We start from the raw sequence: 24298 nt of genomic DNA on the forward strand, positions 1-24298 counted from the left end.
ATCACGTTCAAGCCAATTCATGTTGATAAAACAGTGGCTCAAGAAGGCCGCTCAAGACCACCTTCTGCAGGTCATTTGTGGATGGATACAATAAATGCTGGTGTAGCCAACAATTGTATATGTTTTTGAAGAGAGAAAGTGAGGGCTGCAGTTGCTGGAGATCAGAGCTGAAAATGTGTTGCTGGAAAAGCGCAGCAGGTCAGGCAGCCTGAAGGGCTTATGCCCAAAACGTCGATTCTCCTGTTCCTTGGATGCTGCCTGACCTGCTGCGCTTTTCCAGCAACACATTTTCAGCTATGTTTTTGAAGAGAGTTAGTTAGCTAATGGGGAGGTAGGGTGATGGGTTGGTGGTTGTAGGTGGGTCAGTGGGTTGAAGCTATAAGAGTAGAAGGATAGGCCTTATGGTTCAGATAGCAGTTTCCAGTTTCCAGAGATTATTGCATTGATTCTGTCTCCATACTTGAACCAAAATATTCTGCATGTTCTTATTAATATTTACATCTAGAACTAATGTTTGTGTAATATGTTATTGATTGAATAGGTGAAAAGCATGGTGCACCATTTATATTTTTCTGACAAACTTGACACCTCAAGAAAAGCCCGATTTCCAGAAAGATTCATGGATGACATTGCTGCATTGGTTAGCATGATTGCAGGGGATATAGTGACAAGATTTCAGAAGGTAACAGCTGAATTTAGTCTTATTTCAGATTTTACACATATGAGCATGTGAACCTGTTAGCCAGATAGAACCACATTTGACCCCAGTTTATGCTATGTTTAATGTTTTATGTCGGGGAATAGTTCATGTGGAAATGGGAGCCAAGAGCGGACCTTCCAGCCCTTTGAACCCACCTCACCATTCTGCACAATTATGGCTGCTCTTCTACATGAACTCCACCTCTCCAAGTTTTTCCTATATTCCGTAATACTTTGATATCCAAAAATCAATCAGTCACCATCATGAGTACAGGAATAGTACCAGTCGGGGTACTTCTGGGTTAATGAGCAAAATGATCAGCCAAAATTTCTTCCCCTGATTGTTATCCAGTGGGTCCAGTGAAGGCTTATCACAATGTGGGTTTACTAATCGTAGTGCTAGACATGGTTTTCTTCGTATTGTCTGGGTAAAAGCATGAAGAATGACTTTATTGGACAGGGTACAGGATTTTGGATGGCAACATGAACCCATTCAAATATAAGTAAATGCCTTTATAGATGATTGGGAGAACAGTAAGAAAAGGGTGCTAAAAGTTAACCTAGCCAGCAGACCTATTATTTGCATTGAGCTAAATTTATCCTAGTGAATTTTGGACTTAGTCAATCCCAGTGGAAAATTTTCTGTGTGTTTTAATGATATGCCCTGTTCCCTGAATTCAGAGTTACAAAAGGATGCTCATGGTGCAAATGATTTATTCTTTATTTTTAGGATATAGAACTGATTGAGCGACTTAATGTCAGTCTTGCGTTTTTTCTCAATGACCTGTTTTCAGTGATGGATCGTGGCTTTGTCTTTACCCTAACCAAAACATACTGGAAGCAGGTAATGAACACATACCTACCTAACTTTTCAGGATGTAAAAATCTTTAAACAGATTGTGACATTTTAAAAATATGTGATTTACAGTTTGTCATTACCATCTAATAGCTAGAGAGTTAAAGAACTGCAGATGTTTCAATTGCTATCTAATGTAATGCTGAACCACAGATACCAGGAAGATCCTCAGATCTATTCCTTGGTCAGCTAGCTGGCAGCAAACTGGACAACGTCATACTAGTGCTGCATTAAACTGATGAAAGCTTGGTCCAGTTCCTAGATGCATTGAAATGGAAAATATACCCCTCACACCCACAAACCTCCATTACCCCACTCAGCAGAAAATTTTGAAGTGTCATGCGTAATGAAAATCAATTCTACAGGAAACAGATAAGTTGGTTTAAAATTGTTTGGGTTATCTTTACTGTAAGCAGTTTTTTAAAATAGTAAAATTGATAATAAAATTTTTAGGTATGATAATAAAAGAAAGAATTTGCAATTATAGCAATTTTTCCTTCCATAGTATGGCAAAAAATCCCATCTTATTTTATATGCAACATTACTTGAGGGTCCCTTGCACTTGAAACATTGTCTCTGTTTTTCTCTGAACACATGCTGCTAGACCTGCTGTGTTTCTCCATTACTTTCTGAAATATAGTTACTGTCGACAAATACAGCAACACCGCTGAAAGTTTGAGCATAACTCCGTCCACCAAATAGAAAGACTCACTTTAATCATTATCGTTGTCGTAAACAATTTATTTATTTTGATTGGCCTACAGATCTGTGCACTTTAGTTTTATTTAGTTATTTTTAGTGATTTTATTATTTAAAAGTTCTGCCTACTATTTGTCTAGGTTTCTTCAAAGCTTTATGCATTACAGACTCCAAGTATGCTTGTGTCATTGAGATTGGACTTCCTGCGAATCGTCTGCAGTCATGAGCATTATGTGACACTGAACTTACCATGCAGTCTTCTTACACCTCCATCCTCTCCATCTCCCTCTGTATCTTCTGCAACAAGCCAGGTACACTTTGTCACTGCCATGTGATGTTGAAGTTTTTTTTCAGAAACCCATTGAAAAGCTACTAGACAGAAGATTATTGGATAAGGTTAAATAAGGTGAATTGTACACTGTTTAGAAGAGGGGATACAGAATTGCAGGTACCTGTAATTTCTTAGAATGTTTGGAAGTGTCTTGTGGTATTCTGTGTAAGACCATTTCTGTTCACTGTGCCCAGCAATAATTTAGATATAAGGCAAGAGTGAATTGGATCCAAATTTGCAGATGCTACAAAAAAAAAGGAATAGTAAATAATTTTGAGGTCCAAAGGATGCTGCAAAGAGAGAAAGACAAGATGGCAGAATGGACAAAAGATTGTACTTGAAGTACAAAGTCAGTAAATGTGAGACAGTAAATTTTGTAACTTTAACTAAAAATAGTAATTGTACCTGGAAAAACAAGTAATGTAGAAAAGCAGAGGGGTTTGATTTACATGAGAGCAAGTGTGCCTCAAGTGAAAAGGACCATGAAAAGTTGATGAAATGGTGGGTTTATGGCAAAATTAAAAAAAAAATCAGGATGTTATGAAATGTTGGGAAGACATTTCCTTTTACATTTCCTTTATCACAACAAATTGCAACCACCAGTTATTGATTCCAAACTCTTCAAAGCCTTGGTGTCACTTGAATCTGGAGATGAGTTTCCAAACTTTTATTTGCACCATCACTGACACCGTCTATTTTCACCTTAATAACATCACTTAACTCCACCTTTGCCTCAGCTGCTGAAGGCCTCATTCATACCTTTGTTAGCTCAAGACTTCACTCTGCTAATGCACATTTGGGTGAAAGTGAGGACTGCAGATGCTGGAGATCAGAGTCAAGATTAGAGTGGTGCTCCACACCATAAGAAAGGTGTAGAAATGTAAAGCACAACACAAAGTCTCCAAGATGATGTCTGTCTGAGAAAAATACAAGAAACATCTGTCAAAAATGGTTCTTCTTGGAATAGAGTGTAATACTGAAACAATTTAATTGGGATCCTTGAAATATTGAAAGGATGGGAAAATTTAAAGAAAGAACAGGAAAATTTACATTACAAGTGGAGTTCTGCGACTGTGGAATACACCATCAGGGTGAGAGATTGCAGCAGTCACCAAGACAATGTTTAAGACTAGTCCAAAAACTGATCTAAGAAAAGACCAATAAAGGGATTTGGGAAAAAGGCTGACATATGACAGTGGAATTGTTTGAAGAATAAGTTTGATTTAGTTAAATTCAATTGTCTGTTCTGATGTTGTTATTAATTCCAATTTGTTTGAATTTTCCAGAGTTCTGGGTTTTCTACAATTGTTCAAGACCAGAAGATTGCTAATATGTTTGAATTGTCAGTTCCATTCCGTCAGCAACACTACCTAGCGGGACTTGTACTTACTGAGTTAGCACTTATTCTAGACCCAGAGGCAGAGGGGTAAGTTGTAAGTTGTGTTTGTAGTATGTTTGTCTTCGGATCTTTATTACTTATGTCAAAAAAAACCCTCTTTGCGCTGTTGGGAGGGAATTAAAGTTTGTTTCGCATTAGTCCTGATGAAAGAACATCGTAACAGTATGGATTAAGGATTGGCTAACAGATAGAAAACACATAATAGGAATAACAGTTTTTTCTGCATTTGGCAGGTAGTGAGTAGTGCAGTACTATAAACATCAGTGTTTGGCCTGCAGCTATTTAGAATCATATATCAGTGACTTAAATGAAAGGATTGAGATTAATATATCTAAATTTGGTACACAGTTAAGTGGGAAAAGAGACTGTAAGAAAGACATAAAGAAACTACAGAAAGGATTTGGATAGATTAAGTGCGTAGACAAGAAAGTGGCAAATGCGATAAAATATAAAATAACATGAAATAATCAATCTTGGAAAAATTGAAAATATTTTCTACATTGTGATCAACTGGAAAATGTTGGTGTTCAGAGGAATCCAGATGCCTGGGCATACACAAATCACATATGTTAAAATACAAGTACAGTAAGTATTTAGGAAGAAAACTGCCCAATAGCCTTTAATACAAAAGAATGTGTTATGGCACTTGAGATGCATATCCAGACACCTTTTAAATGAGGTGAGGGTTGCTGCTTCTACTACTCTTTTAGGTAGTGAGTTACAGACCCTTACCACCTGCATGATGAACTATCTTTTCTTCATCTCCCCTGAACTCTTTCCACCAATCACTTTAAACGTCTGCCCCTAGGCACTCATCATCTTGCTAAAGTAAAAAGGCCCTTCTCATCCAATCTATCCAGGCCCTTCGGAATTTTGAACATCTCAGTCAAGTATCCAAGAAGAACAAACCCAGCCTGTCTATTCTTTCCTCTTTGCTGCATTTTTCCAGTCCTGGCAACATTCCTGAAAATGCCCTCTGCACCCTCTTTGATGCAGTTACATCCATTTTATGATGAAGTGTTCATTACTGCACATAGTACTCATGTTGTGGCCTGAGTATTAAGTTATACAGTCCCAGCATAACAGTGCTGTGACATTCTGTATCTCAGCTAATAAGCAAAAGGATTCCATATGCCTTCTTAACCACCTAATTGGTGTATCCTTCTCCCTTCAAGAATCTCTGGATATTCACTCCGGCATCCTCCATTTCTTTGCAGAATTCTTCCAAGAATTGTTTATTCTTTTTCTTTATTTGACCTTCTCAAGTGCATTGTCTTATACGTTTCTAGTTTGAATTCCATTTGTCACTTTATTGCCTAACTGACCATTCCCCATTGATATTCTCTCACAGTTTTCAGCTATTCTTCTCATTTTTAAACACATGGTCAATGTTTTGTATTGTCTGAAAAATTTCTTGATCGTGCCCCCTACATTTTCATCCAAATTGTTAACATATATTGCAAAAAGCAGGAGTCCTAGTGCTGATCTCTGCAGAACCTCACTGGAAATGGGCTTGCAATTGCAAAGCTATCAATCAGTGATTGCCCTTTGTTTCCTGAACTGAACCAATTTTGTGTCCAGCTTGGTATATACCCCTGGTTCCCATGGATATTAATTATTTTTAACCAGTCTGCCATGTGGGACCTTGTCAAGAGGCTTGCTATGATCCATGTAGACCACACAAACTGCATTATCCTCATCCATCCTTCTTGTTAATTCCTTAAAAAATTCCATGATGTTTGTAAGACAAAATCTTCCCTTTACGACTTCGTGCTGAGTGTCCTTGAATAATCTGTGCCTTTCTAAGTGACAGTTTTTCCCATCTCTCAGAATTGATTTTAAAAAATTGCCCACTACTGAACTTGTACTGATTGGCTTACAATTAAATATGAAGGGCTTTTGCCTGAAACGTTGATTTTCCTGCTACTCGGATGCTGCCTGACCTGCTGTGCTTTTCCAGCACCACTCTGATCTAAACTCTGGTTTCCAGCATCTGCAGTCCTCACTTTTGCCTACAATTATTTGGCCTATCCCTCACTCCCTTTTTAAAGAGAGCCAGAACATTAGCAGTCTGGGCTGCATCCTCCTGTATTTAATGAGGATTGGAAATCGTGATTTCTTCTATTATCTCTCTTGGTTCTTTTAACAGTCTGAGATACATTTCATCATCCCTGGCTTTCTATTCACTTCATTGCATGTTAATCCCATTTATACTTCTCTCCTTATAATTATCATGCATCACCTCCTTAAGTACAATATCTGCATTATTTCCCTTTTTCAAAAAGATGAACACAAAATATATTTCAAGAGCCATACCAATCTCATCTGCATCTACAGTGTTTTAAGGGACCATGTCTTTCCTTAGTTATCCTCCTACTCTTAATGTATTCATAAACCATCCTTGATGGTATTTCCCAATATCTTTTCAAGCCTGCTCCTTGCCTTCCTAATTACCTTTTTAATTTCCCCCTCCATTTTTATTCTCCTCAGCTTTCTGTAATTCTTGGTGTCAGATATAAGCTTTTCTTTTCTGCCTTATCTTATGCTGTAAACGGTTGACATCTGGCAGCTGTACATTTGGGCATCTTATTCTTTTTCTTTGTGGGAACATGCTTACTCTGAACCTGTTCAATCTCCTCCTTGAATACTTATCAGTGCTCTGAAACTGATTTATGCTCAAACATCTGCTCCCAGTCTACTTTTTTGACAAATTTTTCCTCAACTTAATAAAATTACTTTACCCCAATTTAGAACTCCAACTATTGCTTTGTCTTTGTCCTTTTCTGTAACTATGTTAAAATTACCAACAACACTTTTTCTACTGCTACACGTTTCACCTGTCCAGCTTCATTTCTTAAAACTAACTTCAGAGCTGCACTCTGTCTTTGTGCTTATTACATACAGGCTAAAAGTGTGGTTGAAACTCAAAGAAAGAAGCTGTAAGAATAGTGAAGGGGTGAAGTAGAAGAAGTGCTCATTTGCGGATAGAAAAATTAGCTAAATAGAAAAACAAAATAAAAGATATTGATGATAATTATATATTTGAATGTTTTTAAAAGGACTTGTTTGGAAATGTGCCCTAGGTAAACCTATCACTCTTAACTTTGATCTTGGCTATGAATCTCTGATTCTAATCTAATTCTTGTGGTGGCAAACTTTTTGATACAAATAGGAATAGTATTTGAGCTAGTAAATGTTAATGTTGTGCTGGTGGTTTCGATGATCTTTCAGAATAATTTGAAATTTTACAGCTTGTTTGGACTGCACAAGAAGGTTATCAACGTTGTTCATAATTTGCTGTCGAGTCATGATTCCGATCCTCGATATGCTGATGTAGATGTGAAAGCTCGGGTAGCCACATTATACTTACCGATAATTGGTATCATAATGGAGTCTGTGCCACAGCTATATGATTTCACAGGTAATTTAACCTTTTGCTGAGTCTCTTTGAAATTAGAAAAGTTGTTTGTTGTAAAGGCATGTAATAATATAGAGTGGATTGTTAGAATTCCATTACATGGCCACTCACAAGGTTAACAAAGTTTGTCTTGCAACAAGTTGCACTTAAATGCTGCAATAAAATAAAAACACATTCCGAATTGTTTTTTATTAATATTGAGGGAAAATTAGTGGACTGCTGAAGGAACTAACAAGAGGGGTGACCAAAAATTTAGATTTAGAAGTGAAGTTTAGAAGGGTTCTGAAGCACAAAATTGAAGCAGAGTGATGGATGGGCATAGGGAAGGAATTCAAGAGCATGGCTGAAGGGGCAACCAATGGGAGGAGGGTTGAGCGAGATGGAAGAAGAAGAGGAACAGATGCTTTGGCAATTGGGGCTGGTTGTAAGTCTGGAAGAGGTTGAAAAAATAGGGAAAGTAGTGAAGTGAGTTGAACACGGAGATGAAAATTTAGAGTTTGAAATGTAAGGCAACTGTAGCTAATATAAGCCAGTATTACAAGGGTAATACAGAAGATTAGGTAGCATTTGAAACAGCTCATAGAGATTTAGATGAATTGAAGTTTCAGGACAATGGGAGGCTAACCAGGGAAATGGAGATCCATTGAGTCTGAAGGTGACAAAAGCATATGTGACAAAAGCAGGGCTGAGTTACATGATGTTACACTGGTTGAGATCTTTGTAGTGGAGACAATATTGATTCAGAAATGCAGCTTAGTGTTGATAAGGATGCTATATTTGGGAACAATCTGCAGAACTTTGCACAGATCTGGTGCATAATGTCAAAAGGACTTAGGAAAGGATTAGGAGATGTTAAGTCATGAATGAGTTCTGCAGCTCATTTTAATCTGGTGTGTTGCCAGGTTTACTCATTAGATTAGTGCCCCTACTAGATTTGGTTGTTCCTTGCTCATGAATAAGCTTCAGGGTTTTGAGTGCATGAAAAATGATCTTAAAAATCAGCTTGCAGCAAACAAAACGTTTTTTTTCAAGATAAAAGGTAAATAACAGACCTAAAATGGGAGACCATTAAAAAGAGAGATATTGAGGGTGAGCAAACAAGAAAAACTGAATTGTTGGCATTTCTTACATTTCCAGCACAATGCTGAGGGTAAGTTACTCAGTGCAGCAGCTGATATTTTACAAAACCAGTGAACTCAGATGGCCGGAAGTTTCCTTGATATTGCAAGTAACTTAAAAACTAATGCTTGGCATCAAAAGTGCACCCGAAATACGAGTAAGAGCAAAACATCTCACATCAACCCCAATGGGTTTCCCTTTGAATGAAAATGAAACCAGGTTTTAGTCCAGCAGGTTTATTTGAAGTAAAGAAGCTCTTGGAATGTAACCCCTTTATCAGGTGACTTAACTATACCTGGTGTTGTGTGACTTTGGACTTGTCCAACAGTGGCACCTCCATATCAAGGAAACTGATAGTTAAGTTCAAGTTCAGAAGAATGCTTTAAAAAGGACTGTCTTTATGAGACATCAGTAAACTGCAAAGTTCGAGAAGGGAAGACCTAAAAATGCTGTGTATGATATTTATACAAACTCTTTATTTCTTCATCGGTGTGGGCATTACTGGCTAGATTGTGCATCTCAAATTGACTTTAAGAAGGTGCTGTTGAGCTGCCTTCTTGACTGGGTGTGGTCCATGTGTTGAAGGTACACCCACAGTGCTGTCAGAGGGGGAGTTGATCCAGAATGGGAATTCATTGCATTGTGTTCTTGTATTGAGAAGCAAAAGAAGTGTTTTGAAACTGTCAATCTTTAACTGCACTTGATCATTATTTCAGTGATGACTGGAGTTAAAGTGGAATGAATTGCTGTTGTATTCATATTTCAGATTATTATCCCATGTTCCTATTGGATGTGTACTTGAATTGATTAAAACAAAAGAGGCCATAGTGCCTCCTTTAGAGTTGAACTGTCTAATAATATCCACACTCGAGGGGCACTTGATGAAATTTAAATCCTGTAGAATCTGTGGATTTTAAAAAATGTTTAATGTGAGCTTCTCTGGTGAAGTCAACATTTGTTCTCCATTCTTAAATTGCCCTTGAAGATGGTGGTGAGCTGCCCTCTTGAATCATAGGCCATCTTGTTAGGGTACCTCTGTATTACTGTTTGGAAGGGATTTCTAGGATTTTGAAATAGTGATAGTAAAAGAAAGTGTGTGGTTTGGAGGGGCATTTTTGCTTTATTCATTCATGAGTGTGGACAATCTGGCTGTTCTGGCATTTATTGCCTTTCCCTAAATGCACTTGAACTGTGTGGTCTGCGAGGTTAGTCAAATTGTCAACCACAGTGCTGTGGGTCCGGAGTCACAATTAGATCAGATGAGGTAAGGATGGCAGATTTTTTTAGCCTTCCCTGAAGACTTTTGTAAATCAGATTTGTTTTTATGACAAATGAAAACACTTAGATAGTCACCATTAAGCTAACTGTTGCATGTTCCAGATTTTACTGAATATTTGCTTACATTTGAACCCACATCTCTTGAATAATAATTTGGGGTTCAGGGTTACTCATCTAATGACATTGCCACTATGCCACCTCCCCTCCACTTGCAGATGGTGGTGTTCCATGCTCTATACTCCCCTTATCCCTTGAGGTGATTACAGATTTGAAAGTGTTGTCAGAGAACTCATGTTGATTTGTCACAGTGCATCTTGGATATATTATGCACTGCTGCCACTGTGCATTTGTGGTGGAGCAAGTGGTTGTTTAAATTGAATGCTCAAGGTAGATTGGGTGCCGAGAGCATGAACTGATGTATTCTGGATGATGTTGAGTTTCTTGAACGTTGTTGAAGATGCATCATCCAGGCAAGTGGAGAATAATCCGTCTCATTCTGCCTTCCAGAGGGTGGACAGGCTTTGGGAAGTCTGGAAGTAAATTATGTGCCTTAGAATTCGCAGAGTCAGCCTGCTCTTGCAACCACAGTAGATATATGGCTGGTCCAGTTCAATTTGTTTTCAATGGTAACCTGGATTCTAACAGTGAGGGATTCATGGTAATGCATTGAATGTCAAGGAGTAATTGCTTTTTGTTTGGCATTTAAGTGATATGAACGTAACTTGTCACTTAGTCGCCAAAGCTTGAATTTTGTCCAGCTGTTGCTGCAATAAGAATGGACTGCTTCATGATCTGAGCAAGTAGAAATCGTACTGAACATTGTACAGTCAGTGAATATCCCCATTTCTGACTTTATGATGGAGGGAAGGTCATTGATGAAGCAGCTGAAGATGATTGGACCGAGGACACTAGCCTGAGGAACACGGGACTCTCGTGTGCAGTGGTAGTGTCTCTACCTCTACATCAAGAGACCCAGGTTCAAGTCCCACTTGCTCCAGAAATTTGGAATAACATCTCTGAACAAATTCGAAAATACCTCACCTGAGGATCTTCTGCACTGACCTTCTGGGACTGAAATGATTCATTTCCAGCAGTTATAACCATCTTCCTTTGTGCTTGTATGACTCTGACCAGTGAGAGTTTTCCCCTAATTCGCAATGCCTTTGGTTTAGCAAGTCTCGTTAATGCTATACTTTGTCATGTGTAGTCACTGCCACCTCTCTCTTGAATCACCGAATTGTTGCATTGCAGAAGGAAGCCATTTGACCCATTGTACCTGCACTGTCTGTCTGAATAAGCATTGGGTTCCATTCTCTTGCTTTTTCTCTGTAATCCTGTACAAAGTGAAATTCAGCCAGCAACAGGTAGCTGATTGGTGTGTGGAGTTGTGACCTGTTGTGAATAAGAGAGGCTGTTGGATATAACAACAATTATTTGATTGGATTCTGGGCAGCTGAACAGCTTATGAGTTTGCAAAATACTGGCAGGAGCTTTGAGACGGCTGCAGCTGGTACATTTTTCTTTTCATTAAAAACTCTGAAGCCTGAAGAATGCTGATTTATTTCTCCTCACCAGGTGCTGTAATCTATGTACACCAGGTGTAGCCTTCAATCAGTGACTAAGAAACTTTGCATGTTAGTGCATCATTCACCTGTGCCTCCTTGAAGAAGTGAAGCGAAACTGGAAAAGAGCTAAGACCAGAAGATATATATGAATCCAAGCTCATCGATTCTAAAAGAATCCCCATCACAATGTCTCCTGCTGTTTAATCCATTTAAAAGTTTTAGCACAAAACAAAAACACTATTCTTGCTAGTACAATGAACATAACCATGTTTTAATGAATACATGGTTCAATCATCAGTTACTTTTGAAGGAATTTGATATTCATTTTGAGTTGGAAGATATATTCCTTTATAACTTCATACTATCCCACCTCTTCCCTAGTTTCAGTTTTGGTGCCATGCAACAATCAATGATTATCATAAAAACCCAGGATAAAAGCAAATTACTGCGGATGCTGGAATCTGAAACTAAAAGAGAAAATGCTGGAAAATCTCAGCGTGTCTGGCAGCATCTGTAAGGAGAGAAAAGAACTGACGTTTCGAGTCTATCAAAGCTTATCAAAGCTTTTAGACTCAAAAAGTCAGCTCTTTTCTCTCTTTACAGATGCTGCCAGACCTGCTGAGATTTTCCATCATTTTCTGTTTTGGTATCATAAAAACCCAGCTGTTTTACTACTTTCCTTTAGGAAAATAAATCTGCTGTCCTTAGCCAGTCTGGCTGACATGTAACTCCAGACCACTACAATCTACTTGATTCTTAACTGCCCTCTGAAATGAACAATGTGTTGCATAACATGTATGCCCTTTGATGATTCCATAAACAAAAATACAACTTGTTCTGTAGTTGCGACTGGAACTCTTCTTATGTCCCTTTCTATTTATCTCTTTGTCCTCCATTTTTTTAATGTCAAATACACTTTTTACATTTTATGGGATGGATTTTCCTGGTACATTTAGGTGCTAAAGGAATTCTGTGATATCCAACATTGGCTCATGATCAATGTCAGTTGAGCCCACTTTTGGCACATTGTCTTCAGTAAGGTGTTGAAGTATGTTCTAGAAACAGCTGACCCAAGGATCAAGTCCCACCTCAGATAACCATAAAGTTGTGACATAAACATTCTAACAGGTTGATATTTTTAAAATTACCATGAAGAGATTGCATACTATTAAGATGGATAACACTTCAATCAACAGCCTTTCCAAATGGGAGTAAAAAATTGTTCGGAGGATTTGAATGCTACTTAAATTCATGCTCAGTTTTTACTGTTGCCATGGAGATAAAGTGCATTTGAATAAGACATTGCATCTGAAAATGACTTCAACAACACTGTATCAACACTTTTCCTGGAAATATTCTGAGGCCTTCAACTATGGAGAATGAGTGCTATGCTATTCTACCTTACTGGAGCCCTGAAATGAGCCACCAGTAGAAAGGAGTGCTTTGTTTTGGGGATTTTGTGAGGGGTTGCCCTTGGTTTTGGGGAGGAGTAGCAGGAGAAGATGAGGCCTGTTGCAGCTGCAAAGAAAGGACGAGGAGTGTGACTTGGCTCCTTTTTCAACTCCACTGTTGGTACAGGAAATCCCCCCTCCTCTGGACTTCTTTCACCAACAACATTTTGTATTTATAAAGCACCTTTCCTGTTGCAAAATTCCCCACGATGCTAATAAGAGTATTATCAAACAAAATTTGACATACAGTTGCACGTAGGACAGATGACCAAAAGCTAAGTCAAATCTACGTTTTATTTGAAGAGTCTCTTAAAGGAGAAAAGAAAGGGAAAGAGATGTGGTTGGGGGAAGGGTGAGGTTGGAATATCAGAGTTTGGGACTTTGGTGTTTGAAGGCATGGTCCCCATTTATGGAAGGATTGTTGGCAATCATCAAGAGGTAAGAATTGGATGAGTGCCAACATCTCAGGTGCTTCTTATTGGTAGTTAGCTTCTGAGAGATTAACCTTTCCAGAAGGCCTGGGTTCAAGCACAATCCGACATGGAGGTGTGTTATAGCATATCTGAACAGGTTTGTTTTCTTTTAACAGAAAGCCAGTTTTTGTTGGAAGTTGTTTCCAAGAGACTGTAAATCAGAAATAAGTCACAAGAGAGAAATTTACATCCAGTCTCCTAAAAAAATGACAAATCTGTCTAGGCAACATTCACACTTTAATTTTTGAATCAGTATTACTGGGGAGTTAGTTGCTCCAGAATGTTTTTTCAGAGGTAAACATTTCGGGTATGATATTAGATATTATCTTTTCCCCTTTCTTCTGCCTTCCTCTCTTGCAAGAATCCCTCAATCAGCGAGGACGTCCCAATGTTGTAACTGCAGATGATTATGAGAATGAAAGCAGCAACATGATCAATCAAACCGTCGCCATGGCAATCGCAGGAGCCTCAGTTCCACAGCTTTCCCGACCGAGTAGTTTCTTGCTGACTTCTGGGGTAACACAAACCTTTCTCTTTTTATTACTAGGGAGTTTAAGTGAGAGCCGTAGGCTCAAATGCATCATCACCCATTTAAAAAAGAGTAGACAAGATTGAGCTCTAACAGTTTTAAGGTTTTATCTAGAAACAAGGACTAAGAGGATAAAGAGTTCCACTGTTTGATACTTTGTGAAAGAATTAGATAAGGAGCTGACTGTCGTGCCTTTAATGGACAGTAATTTGAAAATAACAAGAACTTTCAGAACAAGATATTAAAAAAAAGTTACTTGCACTTAATTATCTTCTGTTAAAGGGCTACTCAATTTATGTTGCTAACTTCAAAGAGTGTCCCCTTATTGGGACCACTGGTCTTTTTGTTCCTGACCTTCTTTAAAATGTCACTGTTTAGTTTATATTGTCTCTCGATCTTTCTACTGAAATGAAATACTTCATATTTTCTCTCTTAATTTTCATCAGTCTCAACTCCTGAAGCCTGTTTGATAGGAGGTTATGCTGATACGATTACTCAAAGTATGGTGAGAGAAGGCTCATGTAGAATGGATTGGCTGGGGTGACTAGTCTGTTTCGTTGTAACTTTATGCTAAGGCACTTCATAGCTGATTAGGTACTTTGTCACTGTTGTAATGTATGGGATAATGGCAGCTAATTTGCTCAGAGCTATGTATCACAAACAGCTCATAGAGTCATAGAGATGTACAGCATGGAAACAGACCCTTCGGTCCAACCTGTCCATGCCGACCAGATATCCCAACACAATCTAGTCCCACCTGCCAGCACCCGGCCCATATCCCTCCAAACCCTTCCTATTCATATACCCATCCAAATGCCTCTTATCCAGGGAAAACAGCCCCAGCCAGTTCAGCCTCTTCCGAGCTCAAATCCTCCAACCCTGGCAACATCCTTGTAAACCTTTTCTGAACCTTTTCAAGTTTCACAACATCTTTCCGATAGGAAGGAGACCAGAATTGCAAGTAATATTCCAACAGTGGCCTAACCAATGTCCTGTACACCTGATCAGGTCCTGGGGATTTATCCACCTTTAACCATTTCAAGACATCCAGCACTTCCTTCTCTGTAATCTGGACATTTTGCAAGATGTCACCATCTATTTCCCTACAATCTATATCTTCCATATCCTTTTCCATTGTAAGATAAATGATAAGATAATCTGTTTGTGATATCATTTGAGGGATAGATTTTAGCTGGCATGTTGGGTGAATTGTCTCCCTTCAAACAGAATCTTTTATGTCCATTTAAGAGAGCAGATAACCTTATTACAGTTTCTAATTTGAAAGATTGAGCCTGCAGCAATGCAGTACTCCCGCAGTACTGCATGGACCTGTAATCTTAGATTATTTACCTCACTTTCTGGGGTGGCACTAAACCCAAAGATCTGGCTCAGGCAGAAATGCTACCTTAACCCAAGCTTAGACTTCCCAATTAGATTATCTAAGAACAGCATTTATGAAATAGGAAATATAAAGGTGGGATACTGGAAATGGCAGAAAGCAAATGAGTGTTAGTCAATGATAGAATTTCAATAATACTTAGAAACCATAAAGTTGGAATATGAATAACAGACTTTTTCCTTGATTTGTTTTAGACAGGGCGCCAGTATACAGCTTTCTCAGCAGAATCAAGCCGCAGCTTGTTGATTTGCCTTCTCTGGGTTTTAAAAAATGCAGACAACATGATTTTACAAAAGTGGTTTGCAGATCTCTCCATTCTCCAACTAAACCGCCTGTTGGACTTGATGTATCTGTGTGTGTCATGCTTTGAATACAAGGTACGGTTGCAGCAGAAGCACTGTTAACTTTTGTGTTTCTTTTATGGTCTCTTTTAAAATATGTTGAGAAGCTTGTACATTGCACACTTTGTCAACCATGAATAGTAGGGGCAACAGCGGAGGTACCACAATTGGTATGAGTTATTTCACTCGGGTGAAAGGTTTAAAACCATCTACATTCATGCTTTTGGCTGTTACCCTTTGCTTTTTGCTGCAATGTTCACATACATATGGTTGTCAGATGAAGTTAGAATTGAACTTTTTTTCTGATGCCCTCTGTGGTCAAATGCCTTACTAACACTTTTTGTCCAAGTTCACCAGAAGACACCCCAAAAATGTAGCCGCTTCTTGAATTTATCCCAAGAAAAATGAGCACTTGCAAAAACATAAGCGTTTAGGGGACAATTTCTTAACATTGACTAACCTTATGGTCAAATCAATACAGGGGAAGAAAGCTTTTGAACGAATGAATAGTCTGACATTCAAAAAATCGAAGGACATGAAAGCGAAACTTGAAGAAGCAATACTTGGGAGCATTGGCGCACGGCAGGAGATGGTTCGTCGTAGTAGAGGGCAACTAGGTATATTAATCTGGTTCACTATCATTATTCTCTATTTACCTTTTTTTTGTCACTGTATATTTGTCAGTCCCTTGTTTCACAACCATATCTCTGTTTGCGACAAAAAACTGCAGATGCTGAAATCCAAACTAGACAGACAGGAGGCTGGAAGAACACGGCAAGCCATGTAGCATCAGTAGGTGGAGAAGTCGATGTTTAGGTGTAACCCTTCTTCGTGACTGGGAGTGGGTGGAGGGGATGCTGCAGGTAAAGGAGGTGGCAGGGGCAGGGTGGTGAAGTGGGGGTAGGTGAAGACAAGTAGAGGGTACGACCTGATTGGTCAGTGGGAAGAATGACTCCGATTGGTGGCAGGGAGGAGTGGAAGGAAGGGGGAGGGGCTGGGAAGGGAGTTGGGGGATGGGAAGGGAGGTTATTTGAAATTGGAAAACTCAGTGTTGAGTTCTCTGTGGTGTAGGCTGTCCAGGTGGAAGATGAGGTGTTGTTCCTCCAATTTGCATTGTGGTTCACTGTGGCAATGGAGGAGGCCGAGGATGGTCATATCAGAAAGGGAGTAGGAAGGGGACTTGAAATGGGCGCTGACTGGGAGGCCTGGTCATCTCCTGCAGGTCTGGCTGCGATACTCAGTGAACCATTCCTTAAATTTACATTTGGACTTCCCGATGTAGAGAAGACCACATCAGGAGCAATGTGTGGTCTTCTTTACATTGGGGAGACCGAACATAACTTTAGGGACTGAGCATTGCAGCAGGGCCTGCAGGGACCGACCGGACCTCCCAGTCACCTCCCATTTCAAGTCCCCTTCCTACTCCCTTTCCGATATGACCATCATCGGCCTCCTCCATTGCCACAGTGAACCACACCACAAGTTGGAGAAACAATATCTCATCTTCTGCCTGAGCAGCCTACAGCCTGGAGGATTCAACATTGAGCTCTTCAATTTCAAATAACCTCCCTTCCCATCCCCCGACTCCCTCTCCAGCCTCTCTCCCTCCCACTCCTCCCTCCATCGACTGGATTCATTCTTCCCATTTACCAACCAAGTTGTACCCTCTACCTGTCTTCACCTATCCCCACCACCACCCTGCCCCTGCCACCCCTTTTATCTGCAGCTACCTCTACACCCACCTCCAGTCCTGAAGAAGGGTTACACCTGAAACATCGACTTCTCCACCTCCTGATACTGCCTGGCTTATTGTGTTCTTCCAGCCTCCAGCATATCTCTGTTCTCCAAGCACAACTAAATTCTCATGAATTCCAGTTGAACATGCACTGAAGTGTTCATCATATTTCATGTTTTAGCAAATATACTTGTTTAATACAATTCATCCTCTCTCTTACCCATTGCTGCATAAATGCAAGTCAGCTTCTCCAACACAGATTAGTTTAATCTGTATTGCAACACCTTCTGTACCACATTTTACTCCATCTTCTTTTAAGCAAGAAACCTTTGTTCCTTTTAGACAGTAATAAATGGCAACTGTGGTTCCAAACCAGCCAATCCCAGAAATTTTCTTTGCTTTCACTATCTTCTGACCTTGTCTCTTTTCCATCCCATTTCGGTGTATTAGTTTTCGAAAATCTTCTTTGACTTTCACCTTTCTGCCTTTGAGAAGTCTGATTTTACCATGGGCAATTGCTTAATCTCTGAAATGATATTTCTGCATATTTGTTAAACTTTTTCTGTCACGTGTATATCTGATTTTGCATTGGTAATAAAATTTAACTGATCCTTGTATGCAGTTCATAATTTTTCACATCATCTTTTGGAGCAGAGCTTTGAATAGTAAGTGCTGTTTTGCCCTTTAAGCATCAGTCACTGGGACCTCAATTTAATGCTCCATCTTTGTGCTTGATATGCAGAGCGAAGTCCTTCTGGAAGTGCATTTGGAAGCCAAGAAAATCTGAGATGGAGGAAAGATATGACCCACTGGCGACAAAATAGTGAAAAACTCGACAAGTAAGTTAAGTATTTGAAGATTAATTGACTTGTTGAGAAAACTGAAGCTCCAGTTTTGGCACATAGAAGTAGATAGTTATCATTAACAGTGCACATGTGTAATAATGCTCTTTATGTTGGAGGTAATATTGTGCTAGAAATTTTGCAACTACTCTCAGTGAGTTCAGCTAAGGAAAGGTTTTTTTTGAAAAAAATAATACCAGAGTCTTTGTTCTTCCTAACAATTCAGATAACTGTTGTTGGAGAGTGAACATACAAAAGTGTCAGGTCAGGAACAGTTCGGACTTGGACCTGATGGAACAAATCTTACTGGTTCCACCGAAGCAATTTAAGGGTGGAATCAGAGGGAAGGTTGAGCACTAGGGTGTTGCTTCCTTCTCTGACTCATCATGTTGGAGATGAGATGAAATGGATAATGGCCATCATTCCAATAGGAGCTTAGAGGCTGATTGGTGATGCCCAGACAGGCCCCTCCTCTCCCTAAGGCTGAGGTTGGGCAGGTTTCTGATGGTGACTTGCCAGTGGTTGACTAGGGATCCTGGCTGAAAAGTCTCCTTCAGAGTTCCGAACTGCAGGGATTAGAGGAACCAAAACTGCAACGTCGCCCAAGTAGTCAAAGGCTGCCCCATAAACATGGTCGTAAAGCTGTCCTTCCAAGCAGGTCCTCTGATTGGCCTGTAGTTTTGTGAGCTCAACAGCCACCTTTATTCAAATAGTTAGTGTAGGAATGAGTAAGTAGGAAGCCACATCCTGTAAAGTTGCATGAGTGGGTGCCTGTAAGTGCTGCCCTGAGACCCAAAAGCTGTTCCAACTTACCATTTTCTCTAAAAATAATAAGATCCTGCCTGGGGACTGCCATACTTACCAAACTCATTGGTCTGCACAAGGAGAATGGGGACTTGCTGATGGTCTAGAAGAATCTGCCATATAGGAATCATACATTAGTTGAAAAGCAACTCTTTCATTTGCTCTCATGAGGTGGTAGAAGCAGATGTGAGAGCACTGTTTAAAATACATTCAAACAGGTACATGAACAGGCAAGGAATAGAAGAATATGGACCATGTGCATATAAGTAGGATTGGTTTAGAATAGTATCACATTGGTGGACCAAAGGGCCTGTTCTTCTGCTGTATTGCACTATCTGCTTTTATTAATATGAAGTAGTTCCCACATTTTGTGGGTGGCACGGTGGCACAGTGCTGCTGCCTCACAACGCCAGAGACCCGGGTTCAATTCCCGCCTCAGGCGACTCTCTGTGTGGAGTTTGCACATTCTCCCCGTGTCTGCGTGGGTTTCCTCCGGGTGCTCCGGTTTCCTCCCACAGTCCAAAAAATGTCCAGGTTAGGTGAGTTGGTCATGCTAAATTGCCTTTAGTGTTAGGTGTTAGGTCTGGGTGGGTGCGCTTCGGCGGGCCGGTGTGGACTTGTTGGGCTGAAGGGCCTGTTTCCACACTGTAAGTAATCTAATCTAATCTAATTTCACTGATTTTTTATTCTATGTGAAGTGTTTGGAATATTTTAAAAGATATAATGAGCCTTTATACTATTTTCCTCTCCTGAAAGCGTAGAAATGATAAATATGATAGATATTCCATGAATGCCTGCATCTCTTCTACATCTTATCCATGGGCTACTTTATATGTTCAGTAGGCTGCTACAACACTGAAATGATTGTTGCTGAGCTTGAATCTTTCTTCACCTGAAATTCTTGCATATTTTCTATCCACTAGGGTTTATTAAGTAGTGCTGGGCTAACTAGTGCTTGACTAACTTTGCTAATTTCATCTTGAGTCCATGAATTTTGTGACAATATTCTGTGCAAGTTGATGTAAGCATATAATGAGCCCAATGGACTACTGTACTTCTTATATCTTCCTATGCTTGTACTAAGCTCACCTTTAGTGCCACTGCCATTAACTTGTCTCATATTTGTTAGCTTAGCACAAACTGAGGACAGAACCTCTTATTGTTCCCAGTCTGTATGGCTGACTACAACACAGATAATAGCTTTCACCAACTTAGTCAGTTCTGGTTGCCAGTAGTAACCTTACTTTAACATTATTGGGTGTTAAGGTTTGTTCTTGTTCTGTCTCACTGCCTATATCCTAACCCACAGCTGTAATTATTTCTTCACATGTGCTGTTTTGTTAAAGAAGCCAGAAATCTGTCAGGTATGGTAACACTGGCTGCTGCTTCCATTCCTGCTTCTGCATAATGTGGATGAAAAGAATAAAAGTTTGTAAATTCATCCCTGGGTTATATGTGGGATGAGATTACTTTCTATGTGGTGCATTAACCTGCTAGTGGAGGGTGTGTGTGTTTTTGCTTGTATTAATAATTATAGTGTGAGAACGGCAAGAAACTATTTCGCTCTCCTGAAAGCATAGACATGATAAATATAATTGATATTCCATGAATGCCTGCATCCCTCCCATATCTATGGGGCTATTTTATTTGTTCAGTAGGCTGCTACACTGAAGTGATAGTTGCTAAGCTTGATTCTGACATTCATGCATATTTGCTACCAAACCAGGGTTTATTGAATAGTGATGTGCAAGAAACTTTGACTAACTTTGCTAATTTTAGCTGTAGTCTATGAATTTTGTGACAAGATTCAAAAATACAACATGTTTTGTAAGTGCTAGTACATTTTATAAATTGCTTATCTTCTGAATCTTCTGAATACTGCTTGGCAGTACAGAACTTCAGTATTACTAAAAAGGAAGCATGTTCTCAAATAGCTTCTTGCACTCATCAGGATGGAATTTCAAGAATACCAAATCTCAGAGGAACATCACTTGATACTGTATGCGCAAAGGGTAATGATGGTTTGTAAGTTCACTCTGGTTGATTGTAGTGTTACCATTGAGAATTAAACAAAAGCACGGAGGATAATAATTCCTTTGTACAGTCTTTGAAACTTGGTATTCTTGCATCTGTCCCAATAAGAACAAGGTGTGAAACTTTGATGGGATGTCTCTTTTTACAATAATACTCCCCACTTTTAGTTGCCAATGCTAGTGTTGATTTTCAACTTTATCAAGAAAACTCATGTGTCGATATTTTGATGATGTTCCTGTTCTTTCTTCAAATTCCTCTGCATTTAAGCTCTAGTGGTATCTTTTATGGATGCTGTAGATGATATGGTACTAAGTGTTTTTATCTAGGGGGAGCATTTCATCTCAATACTGAGTGACAAAGTCAATACCATAACCTTATAAATTGTCTTACAATTTCAATACAAACGCAGTGATGACATTGCATATTTTGCCACACCCTTACCCAAAAGTCAATTCGCAAGGAAATTTCACTTCTCTTGCTGATCCTAGCTGGGGAATGGCAGGAAAGCTACAATTTACTGTCAGATATTTAAGATCCCTGTTCCTGATCACTCTTTAGTGACAACATGATGAGTTTGATTGTGGACAGTGATATGAGCTGTGATGGGCTGCCCAATCAAATTGAGTACAAACACTCATCATCATGATTCACGCATGTAAACTGTTTCCTTGGGTAGAATACTGAGAGTCGCTGGCATTTTTCATATTGTATCCCAGCATGAGTCAAGAAGTAAAGACAAAAATTAAAATAATGCAGGGTGCATGTTATTGAGTGTTTGAATGCCAAATAATGATTTGGTCTGAATCGTGTTCATTTCCTACACTACTGCAATAATTATACATCAGAAGTACTTTATTGCCTTTAAAGCACTTACTACAAATCCAAGTTTCTTTTTCTGAGGTTGACATTTCATTTTTGGAAGTACTTCTTCCTAATAATTCTTTATTCTCATTGTAAACTACATCCCAACACAAAAGGATAGAACTGCTTCCTTTAATATACTGTCCCTGAAATGGGCACCAAGAGGTTGTCCCTCTGATGCTCACAAATATTTTCTCATGTGCTGCAGCAACTTGTCTAATAGCAAGTTATAGGTGCAACCTTTTCCCTCTTTCCATGGTGTAGCATGTTGTGGCTCCAGTACTCTTACATACCATGGCTTTGGGACATAACTATATTGTTAATAGCAGAACCACTTCCAACAGAAGTTATTTCTGTAAAATAACTTAGATCCATTCCCCTGATTTCATCCAAATTGTATAGCAGGGTAGATTTAGCAACTCTGGGATAACTGAAAAAATATTCAAAGATGGTCAATTCAAATGTCCAGACACTTTTACAAAATGGTTACTTTGCCGGTTCTCAGAATAATATGATAGCCATTCATTTTGTTGCCAGTGACGCTTTGTCTTTGAAAGCTGAGACAAATCCACTAACCAAACAGTGTTCCCCACCTCCAAATAAATTTACGATATTGTGTTTATCTTATACTGGACCATAAAAATAGCGGAAACAGTTTTATCACTGCAATAATTACAAGATATTTATACCCCATAGTTCCGTTACCTGAGAAAGAAGATACAGGAAGAGGATTATATATAGTATTAGACAAAATATTAGTCACATTCGCTTAATATTGAAAGAGTGGAAGAGAAGCTGGCAATATTGCTCAGCGAGATGTTGGAACACTGACACATTACAAATTGATGTTGACTAGAATGTAGTAACACACAAAATAACAAAGTTTTGAGTATATGCAAATGAGATCACATATGCTTTGAGTGAGATAAAATTTTATAATTTTTCAGTCTAGTTTGCCTTAATGCTGCTATGGCCACTGATATGTATGCATTTTCTGCTGTCGAATCCAAATGATTTTACAAAATTAATGTTATAGGTAGAAAACTAATAGTACTGTTATCAAACTAAAATGACCAGTGAACACCATGGAAGAATCAGCTTATCTTTACCTAAGTTGTTTGACTTATTCAGTCTTCTTGTGCGATTGCTGTTTGTGTGCTTTTGTTTCAATGCTTGAAATATGTTTGCAGAATGCTTCCTCAGCATATGAGCCTGGTCATTGAAAGTTCTGGGGGAATTCTGCTTGTGCTGGTCTGTTTGCTGATTTGCATGCAGCTTGGAGATAAAACACTAAAACTGCACTTACAGAAAAAGTGAAGCACGAATGAAGAAATGCAAAATTTGGCATTAACCTGTTCATATTTGTAATGCTTTATTTGGTGTGATTTGTTCAATTGATCTATTGTAAACAACACTTTATTTATGATATAAATGAGGTTCTTTTTGTTATTAATTTCATTTTTCTCTAAGCAGATAATAGGATATTTCCCGTTCATAATGAAAATACTTGTCTGACAATTTTACTTGTGGTGCATACTGAGTCTTATTATGCCAGTAATTTTAAGGTTGTCAGTGATGTCCCGAAGTGTAACTTTGTTGGTTCAGAGTAGGTTTTATGATTAACTTGACAATTGTACTTTACACTCAAACGTTCTTTGTTACTTGGTCAGATATTGCCAGTGAATATTTCATTCTTTTAATCCTTTTCTCTCTCTAGCATCTCTATCTGTTTCCCCTCTGTTGAGATGCGTTGGTCTACTTTCATCTAGCTCTTTATTCCTCTCTATAGCTCTTCACTCATCCTGCCTCTCTGGGATGAACTGGATTGGCTCTGTAAATTATTTGTAAAAGCATGTTTATACTTTCATTAAATGTTGTAGATAGAATAATCATTTGCCACCCCTCACCACTTTTTCACATATTTATCTGCTCCCATTTCATAGTATTCCCATCAATCACAAATAAACAGTGTCATCAGTTTTTGCCTCTTTTAGGAGAAGACTTTGAGCTCACTAAGAACTACATATAAATGCTGTCTTTTGAATTCTCCAGCAAAACTCAGCATTGTATTGTATTTTGTTAGCTTTGTGCCTTTAAATCTGGTTTTGGGAGTTTCTATCAAGTACATATTATCCCTCTTAAATGTAATCTGTTATAATGAGTTTTGAGAAGATTTGTAGCTCAGGTTGAGGTTTTGGATATAGGTTTGCTCGCTGAGCTTGGTGTTTCATTTCCAGACGTTTCGTTACCTTACTAGGTAACATCTTCAGTAGGCTTCATGCGAGGCAATGCTGAAAATTTGTGCTTTCTATTTATATGTTTGGGTTTCTTTGGGTTGGTGATGTCATTTCCTGTGGTGAAGTCACTTCCTGTTCCTTTTCTCAAGGGGTGATAGATGGGGTCTAACTCGATGTGTTTGTTGATAGCGTTCCAGTTGGAATGCCATGCTTCTAGGAATTCTCGTG

The 24298-nt window shown here is 39.0% G+C and overlaps 1 protein-coding gene across 13 annotated transcripts in view; it reads left to right on the top strand.

Annotated features, from left to right (window-relative positions):
- The window catches only part of dock7 (dedicator of cytokinesis 7), a 170611-nt gene that overhangs the window by 92897 nt on the left and 53416 nt on the right, over window positions 1-24298 (top strand). For 7 of the 13 annotated variants that reach the window (XM_043699463.1, XM_043699464.1, XM_043699465.1 and 4 more), the window contains 9 exons: window positions 542-682; window positions 1430-1543; window positions 2395-2565; window positions 3872-4011; window positions 7236-7405; window positions 13650-13804; window positions 15411-15593; window positions 16039-16174; window positions 18035-18131. In XM_043699463.1, coding sequence (XP_043555398.1) covers window positions 542-682; window positions 1430-1543; window positions 2395-2565; window positions 3872-4011; window positions 7236-7405; window positions 13650-13804; window positions 15411-15593; window positions 16039-16174; window positions 18035-18131 — 1307 coding nt within the window. Of the gene's footprint in view, window positions 1-541; window positions 683-1429; window positions 1544-2394; window positions 2566-3871; window positions 4012-7235; window positions 7406-13649; window positions 13805-15410; window positions 15594-16038; window positions 16175-18034; window positions 18132-20284; window positions 20303-24298 lie in introns of all 13 variants that reach the window. The other 6 variants (XM_043699469.1, XM_043699470.1, XM_043699459.1 and 3 more) reach the window with 1 other exon arrangement.

The sequence above is a fragment of the Chiloscyllium plagiosum genome, chromosome 11 (genome assembly GCF_004010195.1).
Source record: "Chiloscyllium plagiosum isolate BGI_BamShark_2017 chromosome 11, ASM401019v2, whole genome shotgun sequence".
In the NCBI taxonomy this organism is placed as follows: domain Eukaryota; kingdom Metazoa; phylum Chordata; class Chondrichthyes; order Orectolobiformes; family Hemiscylliidae; genus Chiloscyllium; species Chiloscyllium plagiosum.